Here is a 13,994-nt window from a genome sequence, read left to right as displayed (position 1 = left end):
GGACCAATCAAAACAAGATGTTCTTGAAATGTTCGGCATGGAATCAAATATGGCTACCGAGAAAAGCAAAACTTATTTCGCAATTTGAATAACATGAATTAAAGCAACAAAAATAGTTTGATAGAGAATATTACGTATCGCAGCTTTAGCAAAATGTCTTCACAAGCATTTCGAGGTCCAGAAGAAACTTCTGTAAATCCAGAACTTCAGGTATTGATGCATGCAGTCAGTAGCTGTGCAGGTGTGGCAGTGCAGCAACTTCTGAAGCAAAATCCGGCACTTGTGAAAGAAAAAGGTCAGTATTTTTGTGGAAGAAGATAAGCATTTCCATTCTGGAAAGATAAAGGCAGTACATGGCTCCACAACAAGATACAAGAAACTTTATTTTACGTCGGACATGAAATTAACAAATAACATTAGCTTAAAGCTATTTCCCGACAAACGTATGATATAGTAATAACAAAAATAAAATGAAAAAATAAAACAGCTGTAAAGAGAAAGCAGTCATAAAAGAACAAGGGAAGTAACTCTGTAACAGTACATAAACATTACTGACCTTGTTACTCCCCTTAAAAGCTAAATTAAAACATACATGCTGAAAAGAGGGATACAAAATCAAGCAAAACAAAATTAGTTAATTACAAATAAGTAGATGACATTATGGGTATTGTGGCAAGTGTAAAAACAAAAACCCTATCTAAGTAAATGTCCCAAAAAACTACCGAAAAAAAGTTGTAGATTTGGGAAAAGGGCCTGGAGAGGTCATTCACTCCACCACACCCATATCTGTCATCTACCCTAGGAGAAAAGAAGCACACAAGTTAAAACATAAAAACAAAACAGACAACTTACAGTACATATTTACATAAAATTAACTAAATTAAGACATACTAAGAGAGGAGCACATATTTAATAATAGGCTTTTTAAGCACATGCAGATTATTACTAGGAAAAACTAAGCTAAATCTGTACCATGCAACTAAGAAAAAAAAAAAAAAAAAAAAAAAATGAGGCATGAAGAGTATTATACAGAAGAAAGAAAAAAAAAGAAAAAGTAAAACCTGTGGGAAAGCTGCTGATCTTGACCTAGGCCTAAAAACTGCCATAAAAGTAACTAAATAAAAAACTGATTAGCAAAAATAACACAAAAGTGTGACAGATAAGATGAGATTAAGAACAGATATCTCCTCAAATCAGATTTGCGAAGAACTGATCAGCAACTTTCTCGCAGAGAGTCATGTTTACATAAAATGTGATAACAGCAGCATTTTTAAAACAAAAGCATGATAGAGAAAAAGCAAACAAAAAACAAGCAAGCAAAACAAAAGCAAGCAGGACAACAGCATATACAATAAGCAAACATACAGCATACACTCACTGACACATGGCACATTTACATTTGGGGCCAGTCCAGGTGCGGACCAGTCTGACAAAGTCTTTGTACCTATCTATGGTTCTCATGTCATTTGGCAGACTGTTCCACACCCTGACGGCCTCAAACCTAAATGAGTTTCTTCCATACCTTGTTGTCCTTACTTGTGGCAAATCCACTGGTCCACTCCTAAATAAGAGTAGAAATTGACTCTGGCCAAGCGGAAATTGCTGTACATAGTATGCCTACTTCTTGTCAATTTGATCCTTCCTGTGGTTTAGATCCCTTAGCATTTTCCGAAATAAGGCATGAGACACATCTGACATCAGTCGAGTACCGGTAACATTTGATACGTCAAAGATTTTCCAAAGCGTAAAACGTGAATTTATTACTCGACATGCACAAAAGCAGGTAAATCATCAAACAAAAGTTTTAATTGCCACAGTGTATATTCAACCTTAATTTCACCTAAATTCCCTATTATTTGCCATTAAATCTTCATAGTTTCCGTTTAATTTTTGCCAAACTATCTTCCATGCAACTGGACGCTTGCAGGTGTGTATTGATTTTTCAGCCGGTAGTTGCTTCCTTTCCAGAAACCCTGTATTTTACCGATAGATTCATATTTACTGGTCTGCCATTTTTAATGCAAAATAAGATTAGCGGCCAACGATTTCGCGGGTTGTTGGGTCATGTAATTGGTCGCGCACCAATCTTGATTTTGCTTTGAATCTTACTTAATAATACATTTTATTGCATAATAAACCAACTAATTGTTGTCTTATAGAGGGTCAAACGAAATAAGGCTGCAGTGCCTAAAACTGATTTCTTCATCCAGAAACTAGTAACAGTTGACATGTGTTTTTAAAAAGTTACACTTATCCAGTTTGTACATCGTTATTTTACAATTCTACATACAAGTGGTTTCAAGGTGGAATGAATGAAGTGAACTGTGCTGTAAATACTAATTTTTCACTTTAAACAAGACTTTATACACATACGCAGTCATAGGGTGCGAATTAACAAGAAAGTTCTTTAGTGACCCAGACTGATGACATGATTGGTTCCAGGCATACATAATTTTCATGTTTTATATTGCTTTGTGTTTTAACTTAAGCTATTTATATCTTTGAAGGAATGCCCAAAATATACTTTCAAAACCTGATTTTGACCCTTGCACATGTCTTTGTAAATGGGTATGTGTCACTGTGGAAGGAAGTGTTAAGGGGCTCAAAACTACAGCATAACAGGCTATACAGTTTGTCATGCAGGAAAAATGAGATTTTTGAACCAAAAATATAATATAATTATTCCAGTTAAAATGGAGCTGTGTAGAAGCTGGATAGCAAAAAGATCTAAAACGTTGGCAAAGTTCTAAACTCCCTGTGCTCCATTGTGATAGTTATGTAACAGGCACTGCCTTCCTTAGCCTGGGTTTAGGGGACAAATTTAGTTGGAGACAGAAAACAGTTATACGAGTACGGGGTTCGAATCTGACTCTGAGACTAACTAAGGATCAGACCTATACTAGAAGTGAATGAACAAGTTCCAAAGTAGACATTATATATAATATTTCAACCTGTGTTTTATTCCACTAATTTAAAAATTAATTAACAAATTTTATGTATATGAATCCTACATATATTAAGCGGAAAGTGAGGGAACTCGACGCTTGTGCAGCGAGAGAAGCCAAGGAACCCTCCCAAACAGTCGTCGTTTTCACATTTATGCACATTTTACAGCGTAAAAATAGCTAACAGTTATTTCATTGGTCGCAGCTATAGTATCTAGGCAACTCATTACAAAATAAAGCTTCGTAACTTTCCTTAAGTGCAATTGACCAACCATGCACAAGATGACATAAGTAAGAATAATTGGTTATTAGCAGTACGCATTCCAATCAAATGCCTCATATCAGCAGACGACAATTACAAGACGTCAAATAATAGAACGTTACCCGGTGTAATACAAAATGTGTATGTCATCCGTGCAGGTCATTTACACAGTTGAAGTCTAAAAGATAAAGGTTGGTACCGGGCCTGTTACATTTTAATGCATTATGATCGCATTTACTAGACGCTCGTAATCCAGCACAAGATTCGGCATCATTCCGACATTAACCATTTTTAGCTCGACTATTCGAAGAATAGTCTAGCTATTCTACTCACCCTGGCGTCGGCGTCGGCGTCACACCTTGGTTAAGTTTTTGCATGCAAGTACATACAGCCATCAGTGAAAGGCATATAGCTTTGAAACTTATTTCTTCTTTTTCTAGGTCAATTACCAACCTCTCTGGGTCAAGTCCCATAACTCTGACATGTATTTTGAGCAAATTATGCCCCCTTTTGGACTTAGAAAATTTTGGTTAAAGTTTTACATGCAAGTTACTATCTCCAAAACTAATGCAGATATTGATTTGAAACTTCACATGTGTCTTCGGGGTTATAAAACTAGTTGATAGCAGCAAGTCCCATAACTCTGACTTTCATTTTGGCCAAATTATGCCCCCTTTTGGACTTAGAAAATTCTGGTTAAAGTTTTGCGTGCAAGTACATACAACTATTTCTAAAAGGCATATAGATTTAAAACTTATTTTTTCTTTTTCTAGATCAATTACCAACCTCACTGGGTCAAGTCCCATAACTCTGACATGTTATTTGAGCAAATTATGCCCCTTTTAGACTTAGAAAATTTTGGTTAAAGTTTTACATGCAAGTTACTATCTCCAAAACTAATGCAGATATTGATTTGAAACTTCACATGTGTCTTCGGGGTTATAAAACTAGTTGATAGCAGCAAGTCCCATAACTCTGACTTTCATTTTGGCCAAATTATGCCCCCTTTTGGACTTAGAAAATTCTGGTTAAAGTTTTGCGTGCAAGTACATACAACTATTTCTAAAAGGCATATAGATTTAAAACTTATTTTTTCCTTTTCTAGATCAATTACCAACCTCACTGGGTCAAGTCCCATAACTCTGACATGTTTTTTGAGCAAATTATGCCCCCTTTTAGACTTAGAAAATTTTGGTTAAAGTTTTACATGCAAGTTATTATCTCCAAAAATAATGCAGATATTGATTTGAAACTTCACATGTGTCTTCGGGGTATAAAACTAGTTGATAGGATCAAGTCCCATAACTCTGACTTTCATTTTGGCCAAATTATGCCCCCTTTTGGACTTAGAAAATTCTGGTTGAAGTTTTGCGTGCAAGTACATACAGCTATTACTAAAAGGCATATAGATTTGAAACTTATTTTTTCTTTTTCTAGATCAATTACTAACCTCACTGGATCAAGTCCCAAAACTCTGGCATGTATTTTGGGCAAATTATGCCCCCTTTTGGACTTTGAAAATTCTGGTTAAAGTTTTACATGCAAGTTACTATCTCCAAAACTAATGCAGATATTGAATTGAAACCTCTCATGTGCCTTCGGGGTTATAAAACTAGTTGATAGCAGCAAGTCCCATAACTGATATGCATTTTGGTCAAATTATTCCCCCTTTTGAACTTAAAACTCTTTTGATATTTAACTTTTTTGGGTAATATTTTCCTGCTTCTGGGTCAATATTTCGAATAGTCGAGCTTGGCTGTCTTACGGACAGCTCTTGTTATTGGATATTAGAATAGATGCTGCATGTGAAAAGTTGTTTTCTTTAGTAATTGCAGGATGAGAACAAGTTGTAGCTGGACAATTGAAACATCTAGACAGCTCGTCCTGCAACAGGGCTTTTCATCAGGAAATTGGGGAGAGGCCCTGGCCTTTCAAATTGGGAAATTTATGCGCGATAATTGTCCATTTTGGGATAAAAAGCTTTTCATTGAAAGATGGGTACTAGAATATAAATTTGAAGTATTTTCAGAGTGAATGTTCATCACAGTTAGGCACAGCACTGTAAATAGTGTCGGAAGATGTAGGTACCTCCATGGTGGTAACAGTGTTGGAAATAGTAGCAGCATTAGAATTTAACAGTTTTTTGCACTTGCAAATTTTTGCGATTAAAAAAAATTTCAACTTGCACTTTATCAACTTAAGTCACAATTTTGTACAACGGTTTTGGTCAGAAACAAGGCTCTGTCCTCCACAACACGGTAAATCATGTGTAGTACAAAACACGTTTTTTCCATCAAATATTGTGCGCCTGCATACTTGTAGTTACCATGTTGCGAAATCAAATTTTCAAAATCTGCAAACAGTCCACGCACTATGTAAAAACATCATCAATCAGTATGTACTGTGTGAAACATCATCATTAAATGCGTATTTACAACAGCTCGAAACTGAAAAGAAATTAAAACTGTTGTAATTTCTACTTTAGATTTTGCGAGTTTGGGCAAAAGTCACTCGCATTTTTCAAAATGTACCGTATAGCGGGTTATTTCTGCGGGGGCAATATTTCTGCATTTCTGCGGTCTCTCGGTAGAATCGCAAAAATATTTCCAGCAGAATATTCATCTAGCAAAAATTTAAAACGCAAAAAATCTGCATTTTTTTTATTTCACCAACGTTGTTTCACGCTATGTTATCCGAGGTTATCCGAAGTTCACAATTGCCTGGTCTAATTATTGAAAATTACCGTCGCCATCTAACAATTACCGATAGTGGTATAATCATGATAATTAGGTGTGATGGTCAGTCAAAGTCCTAACTGTTAATCCTTCAGAAAACGTTTTTCTTTTGTGAATGAAATAAACTGAGTGAATTTCACTTGTGGTGTTCTTATTAATCCCTTGTGGCGATCATCTAAACAATTGATACTTTAGTAACCTTTATATAAGTGTAACCGTTATATATATATACCGTATTTTGCAGTTGCTGTTTGTGCAATGATTTATTGTTGTTGGACTTACATTTTTAGCTCATCTGATTTTTTGAAAAAAAATGATGAGTTATTGTCATCACTTGAGCGGTTGTCGGCGTCGGCGTCGGCGTCGGCGTCGGCGTCTGCGTCGGCGTTGCCTGGTTAAGTTTTATGTTTAGGTCAGCTTTTCTCCTAAGCTATCAAAGCTATTGCTTTGAAACTTGGAATACTTGTTCACCATCATAAGCTGACCCTGTATAGCAAGAAACATAACTCCATCTTGCTTTTTGCAAGATTTATGGCCCCTTTTGTACTTAGAAAATATCAGATTTCTTGGTTAAGTTTTATGTTTAGGTCAACTTTTCTTCTAAACTATCAAAGCTATTGCTTTGAAACTTGGAATACTTGTTCACCATCATAAGCAGACCCTGTACATCAAGAAACATAACTCCATCTTGCTTTTTGCAAGATTTATTGCCCCTTTTGGACTTAGAAAATCAGTTTTCTTGGTTAAGTTTTATGTTTAGGTCAGCTTTTATCCTAAACTATCAAAGCTATTGCTTTAAAACTTGCAACACTTGTTCACCATCATAAGTTGACCCTGTATAGCAAGAAACATAACTCCGTCCTGCTTTTTGCAAGATTTATGGCCCCTTTTGGACTTAGAAAATATCAGATTTCTTGGTTAAGTTTTATGTTTAGGTCAACTTTTTCTCTTAAACTATCAAAGCTATTGCTTTGAAACTTGCAACACTTGTTCACCATCATAAGCTGACCCTGTACAGCAAGCAACATAACTCCATCCTGCTTTTTGCAATAATTATTGCCCCTTTTGGACTTAGAAAATCATTTTCTTGGTTGAGTATTATGTTTAAGTCAACTTTTCTCATAAACTATCAAAGCTATTGCTTTAAAACTTGCAACAGTTTTTCACCATCATAAGTGGACACTGTACATCAAAAAACATAACTCTATCCTGCTTTTTGCAAGAATGATGGCCCTTTTTAGACTTAGAAAATCATGGGTAGGACAATATTTCTATTACACAAAAAAAATCAGATGAGCGTCAGCACCCGCAAGGCGGTGCTCTTGTTTCATTTTGCAAATTATTATGTCCTACAATGTGTTCATTAAATACAAAGATACTTTACTGCAGTTAACAGTAATTTAGCTTATTGTTTTCATACGCTATCATTCTCACAACGTCCGATCATGCGAGGAATTACCTCCTCCTTGGCACCGAAAACGCAGAAATTTTTCTTCCATTTTAAGTGAAAACGCAGAAATAAAACACGCAGAAATTTGTTTCACATTTTTTGGGGCCAAAACGCAGAATATTTTGACCGCAGAAATAACCCGCTATACGGTACTCGCTTTTTGCGAGTATGCAAGCTTAAATTCGAACCCTGAGTAGGTACCTCCTCGGTGGTAACATAGTTGGAATCGGTAGGGACCTTCTCAGTGGTAACATAGTTGGAATCGTTAGGGACCTTCTCGGTGGTAACAGTGTTTGAAATAGTACTTGTAGGGACATCCTCAGTGGTTTTTTCTTCAGTGGTATTATTACCGGTACCCTCAATTTTACCTCATAGTGGAAGAAAGACCTCTAACTTTCTTTTGATACTGTCACACGTTTGATAGATTTACTGTAGTATTTCCCGTTATGTGACATTTTGGAAAAAATAATCAACTGAAAGTAAACACTGAAAGACAAATTATTACTGTCCATTCTCGCATATAGGGCACACTTGCTTATAAGACGCACCCCGGCATCAGACATGCTATCTGGGGTCTTTTGCACTGACCCTCATATAAGATGCAGTCATTTTTTGATAGCAACGATGTCAAAAATATTAGAAATGCATTATTTTCTTGAACATTCTGTCTTTTGTGAAAAATAAAATGGTAGAAATCCCCAATTTTTTTTTTGGTTAAAAAAAATGAAGACTTTATTACTAAATTTTAAAATATATAATCAGTTTATACTTGAACTATAATTTTCTGTCATAAACACATATAAATAAATAAGAAACTGTGAATTTTTGTCCACAAATCAGTTGAAATTTTGATGATATTTGCCAGTGTTACTCAACAAAATAAAATAAAGGATTTTAAAATACATTTTTATATATAATAAAATGCATTTGAATAACCAAGATAGAGCGAAATTTTCATAATACGTCTAGAAAAGATTGATGTTATCCACCAAGATTATTTAAGAGTTTGCAGACTTGTTTTATAAAATGTAAAACTACAACAGAATATTTAAAGATCTTTTTTGTATGTAATTAAATACATTTACTTTTCTTGGAAATGGCTTAATTACGTCTTTAAAATGGCCTGCAGGGCTTTTCGTCAGGAAATTGGGAAGAGGCCCAGGCCTTTCAAATTGGGAATTTCATATGCGATAATTGTTCATTTTGGGAATTTTTTTTTTTATTGAAACAGGGTCTTTTTTCCATCTCCAAAATAGGTATGTAACAGAGAACACAATTTGGTGGTTTCCTAATCATAAATGATCTCATTGCTTCCTATTTGTGAAATATAATTGCCAAAAAAAGTATTTTTTTTTTCATTTTGGGAAGTTCCTCTGCCACAGTTTGGAAAAAATGACCTTATTTTCAATTGGGGAGTGGCCAAATATCGGCCTCTGATATATAAGGCTGAAAAGCCCTGGCCTGAAATAGCTTACCGGCTAAAATGAAGCCTACCGAGTTACTATAACCATGAGTCACTGCATTCTTGCCAGCTATTCTATTTTTGCATTATTATGTTGCTTGTAATCTGACATTCTTATGTACGTCATGCGTAAGTTTTGTTGCAAAATAAAAAGGCCTTTATAAATGTAAATAATAGTTAATTGATGTTACTTTCATGATAAAAAAATGTTTTGAAGTTGCTTGGTACATTATTGAGTAGTAAAATTAACTAGTACTTTCCAAGAACACAAGCTATTTTAAAATTCAACTAGCATTTAGCTTGTATGCTTGTCTAAATTTGAACTCTGAAGCATAACATCTTGGTAATTTGTCAAAAGGTAACAATTGAAAATAATTACAGGATGGCATGGACAAACTGCTTTACACAGAGCTTGTCTGTCCGGAGATGGTGCCATGGTACGGCTGTTGCTGGAGTACGGTGCAGACCCAAATGCTACCAACGACTTTTTGGAAACGCCAGTACACTATGCAAGCAAAAGAGGAATTCCTACTTTAGTGCATATCTTGGCACAAGCTGGTGGCAGACTGGATGTAAAAGATAAAAGTGGAAAAACAGCTGTACACAATGCTGCACAAACTGGAAGTGTGTAAGTAGCAGTGTATCTAACCAGTTGGTGAGAGCAACTGATGAATTTAAAGAGCACTTTCTTTAGCTCCACTATTATATTCAAAGAATAGGTAGAGCTATTGCACAAGTTCGCCCATTTGTTGATGTTGGTGTTCAGATTTGGTTAAGTTTTTGTGTATGAGCTGGTATCTCAGTAACCCCTATGGTATGGATTGAAACTTTTACACACTTGTTTATACCCCAGTCACACATACGGCGTGGATAGCTACGGATAGCTACGGATAGAAACGTAGTAAACCGTATCAATCCGTACCTGAGCCGTAAGGATTGGTATGGACTGATACGGATTACTACTTTAAGGTACGGCTCAGGTACGGATTACTCCATTTGTATCCGTGGCTAGACGTAGCTATCAGCGCCGTGTGTGTGACTGGGGTATTACTGTGATGAAGTGACTTGCAGTGCATAGGTTCCATAAATCTATCTTGCTTTTGATTACAAAATTATGCCGCTATTTTCAACTTCGCAGTTTTTGCTAAAGTTTTTTATGTAAGCTGGTATCTCAGTACCATCTTAACCAAACTTCACCAAACATTTGTTCACTATGATGAACTGACATTCAGGGCACAGGTGTCATAATTCTGTTTAGTATTTTTACAAAATTATGCCCTCTTTTCAACTTAGCAATTTTTGGTTTGGCTTTTGTGTTTTAGCTGGTATCTCAATACCAACTGAGGAAATGGATTTAAAAATCACACACTTGTCCACTGTGATGATCTGACATGCATTGCACAGGGTCCATAACTCTGTTTTGCTTGTTTACAAAATTACAATTTTTGACCTAGACATTTTTGGTTAAATTTACTATGGAAGCTGGTATATAAGTACTAGTCTATAATGGGGATGGATTGGAACTTCACACACTTGTCCACTTTGATGAAGTGAAATGGGTTTTACAGGTTCCATAACTCTGTGTTGCTTATTTACAAAATCATGCTCCTTTTTTCAACAGGTCTTCATTCTATTGACTTTCTTTAATGACAAGGCTGTTGAATAGTCAAGTTTATTATATATTTTTCAGTGAACTATCAAAATATTAGAGTGAAATACATAGATTGAGATTTTCACAGTGAAGAATATCAAATATATTGTAAGATTGTTTTATAGCAGGTGAAGTTCTGAACCTGATGTTCTGTTTGACTCGGCTATGCCAGGGGTATGATGCTGACACTTAGTGAAAAATATATACAAAGTTTTTAAAAGTTTGTATTGTAAACATCTAAAAAATATTTCACCTAGACTCATGAAACCATGTACAGTGACGAGTGGGGGTGGGGGGGGGGGGGGGGGCGGGCACTTGTGTCCTATGGACATCCATCTAGTTTTAAACTGGAATCCTTAATCATGTTCCATGATAAAACCTGTATTAGTGACACAAATTCAAAATTGAGATAACAAAAATTAGTTAAATATTCATAAAGAATATTCACTATTTTAAAACTTGCAGTGCTTTATAAAGTAAGTCATTGAATACATTAAGAGGCATGACATAAGGATTTTATATATACACCTCTTTATTTTCATGGTGCATAGTTCCTTTGGAATTTCAGTTGCAGTGATAACACACATAAGATTTATTTGTAAAATGTGGTGGAATTTGTTTGCATTAGATAACTGAATTACAATATACTAGTTTGAACATAAGAAAAACATTGATTTTCCAGAAATTTAACTATTTATCAGGCAAGAATTATAACATGTCACTAGTACAGGTTTTCTCATGGAATGGCCCGTATGTATTATCATATCCTAACCGCCTTATTGTGCTATGAAATAGTACAGATAAACAATCTCGAGAGATCTAACCTGCATATGTTTTTAACCTTTAGCCTGCTGGCGGCAATTGGTTTTGCCTTTGCACCCAGTACAGACCAAGATCTGTGCAAGCTGATCATGGTCTGCACTGTTCCCTGTTCAGTCAGTAAATTTTCAGTGAACACCCCTTTGAATAATAATTGGTACTGCCATAATTGAATGATGGACAGTCCATTTTAGAAATTTAGCAGGGTAAAGGTTAATGATCGCGTTTCAAATACCTGTGCTTTGATCAGCGATTAAATTTCTAGCTCAAGTAAGGTTCTGATTATTTCTGAATGAACAGGAGAAAATGTGATGTACCACCTCATGTTGCCATTACTACAACTGGAAGATTTTGTTTTTCAGGTATATGTTGCAATACCTTGAAGAAAAGGGTTTTGGATTCCGAGATGTTGATAATAGTTTGCAGAGTCCTTTACATTGTGTGTGTTCATTTGGTCATCTTGAAGCCTTTAAGTATCTTCTCAGAAAAGGGGTAATGTTGTCCTATATTTTGTCTTTTAAGATAGTTTAATATGGATGTTTAAGCTATGAAACATTAAAACGTAACGCTCGGGTAAAATTTTTATGCCCCAGGGCATACCATACAGCGATTGAACTGTCTTTTGTTTATTCGTACGAACCAGATTGCCTACAGCCCACATTGATGACTTGATTAATTTCATACTCGCACTTGGCTATCCTTGTGGCAAGCCCTACATACTGACCTATATATAAATGTGTTTTTTTTCCAGGACCTAAAAGGGGCATGGTGCTGTTGGATCAAAATGGCACTAAAAATGACCTTGACACTCGTATGACCATCACATACCAATTTGAAACCTTAATAAGTTAACATTTTTTGTCCTGCGGCCAACATAAATGACCCAATTTAGTTCATACATATACTCGTACTTAACAAACCTTGTGGCAAGACATACAAACTGACCTATATATAGATTACCTTAACCTTCATATGATTTTAACCCTAAAAAAACAACATCTTTTGTCATACACCCTTGGGCATGATTTTGCATTTTAAAAACTCAGCTCCTTGTCTTCTTTTTAGCTCGACTTTTCGAAGAAAAAGTAGAGCTATTGTGTCGCCGTTGGTTAAAGTTTTTGATAAAGTCAAATATCTCTGTTACTATCAAAGCTGTTGACTTGAAACTTAAAATAGTTATTTACTATCAAAGTTTACACCAGGAGAAACAGTCCCCATAACTCTGCTTTGAATTTTGATAGAATTATGCCCCTTTTTAACTTAGAAATTTTCGTTAAAGTTTTTGATAAAGTCAAATATCTCTGTTACTATCAAAGCTATTGACTTGAAACTTAAAATACTTATTTACCATCAAAGTCTAGTGTATGAATTTTTTTTATCCTAAACAGCCTTAGTTTACATGTATTTTAATCTTTTAGATGAAAAAACAAAAAAACAACTATTTTTTATGTTTTTTGGTAATAACAGATAAGTATGGCAGCTATCTTTTCTTCCAAATAGAGAAGTGACCCTAGACAAGGAGATTCCAAAGGTGACACTCCGCTTCATATATGTGTACGAGAAGGGTACGCTCACGGCAGTTGGCTTCTTATCAACTACCTTGGTCTTGAATGTCTACATGTGAAAAATAATCTCGGACAAACTCCACTTGACATCATCAAACAATTTGATACTTCTAAAAAGACAGGGTAAGATATAAGTAAATAATATTTAAAATGCAGGTATTCAGATATCACAAGGTTAGCCTAATTCATCTGTTGCTCTGCTCTTACCTATTTATTAGACTGATACTTTTTATTGCCAGACCAATGCAGACATTCTCAGTTAAACAATTTTCTCAATGTTTTTGGCAAAATCAGGTAATATGACTTATACCAGGTACATATAAATATTGGGAATATTCTGTTTGCAGTTGTCAGCCGTTCTTTTAGTTTCTTGTTGTTGAAAATATCTTATATTATATAGTTTCTTAGGTTCTGTTATGGAGTTGTTTTTGTACTAGATAGGGGAACTTTCCCAACTCCATAAAACAAGATTATAGAAATATCCGTAATCTTGTAGTGAAATATAATTTTATATGCAAGCAGTTTATGACAGTTATGTATAATTACTGAACCAACCTTTCCAAGATATTACAACACTGATTTACCTTTTTCTGAAGCAATAAGGAATAATCATCACTGACTTTATGCTCCTATTTTCTAGTAAAACTGGCATTTTTAGTCGTCTGTATGTATGAACTTTCTCTTTGATGCATTAATTGAAGGATAGACATCTGTCATGATAAATTTCATTCCTTATTTCAGACATTCTCAGCTTTTACCACTTCTTACAGAGCTTTCGAAAATGTCCCAGAATTCCAAAGTACAGGGACCAAATCAGCTGTGGTACTTCCATCTACTGATGCCAACTGTAGTTTATGCTTTTGCTGTATTGCTTGCATTGAATGTTTTCCCGAATTACCAAGGAATTATCTTCGTGCTTGCTTTGGCATACATTATAAAATCTGCCATGAAAGCCTCCCATAGACTTAACCATGTTTCAAGGTAACTTTTATTTCAGAGGACAATGTAGAGCCCTTTATTTTGTATTTAATTATTTAGAAATTGATCTCAATGTTAAAGAAGTTTAAAAGTTTTATTTGCATTGTGAAAAAGCCAGCCAACTAAT

The 13,994-nt window shown here is 35.1% G+C and overlaps 1 protein-coding gene across 1 annotated transcript in view; it reads left to right on the top strand.

Annotated features, from left to right (window-relative positions):
* The first annotated feature begins 22 nt into the window (after positions 1-22).
* LOC123563484 (uncharacterized) overlaps positions 23-13,994 on the top strand; it is a 34,765-nt gene continuing 20,793 nt past the window's right edge. Inside the window, exons 1-5 of the mRNA XM_053532213.1 lie at positions 23-295; positions 9,236-9,482; positions 11,687-11,816; positions 12,825-13,012; positions 13,631-13,870. Of these exons, the coding sequence (XP_053388188.1) occupies positions 154-295; positions 9,236-9,482; positions 11,687-11,816; positions 12,825-13,012; positions 13,631-13,870 (947 nt within the window). The 5' untranslated portion in view covers positions 23-153. The remainder of the gene's footprint in view (positions 296-9,235; positions 9,483-11,686; positions 11,817-12,824; positions 13,013-13,630; positions 13,871-13,994) is intronic.

This window comes from Mercenaria mercenaria, chromosome 2, assembly GCF_021730395.1.
Source record: "Mercenaria mercenaria strain notata chromosome 2, MADL_Memer_1, whole genome shotgun sequence".
Classification (NCBI taxonomy): domain Eukaryota; kingdom Metazoa; phylum Mollusca; class Bivalvia; order Venerida; family Veneridae; genus Mercenaria; species Mercenaria mercenaria.
Note: the sequence above shows the minus strand (reverse complement) of the source record. Positions and strands in the feature narration are given on the sequence as shown.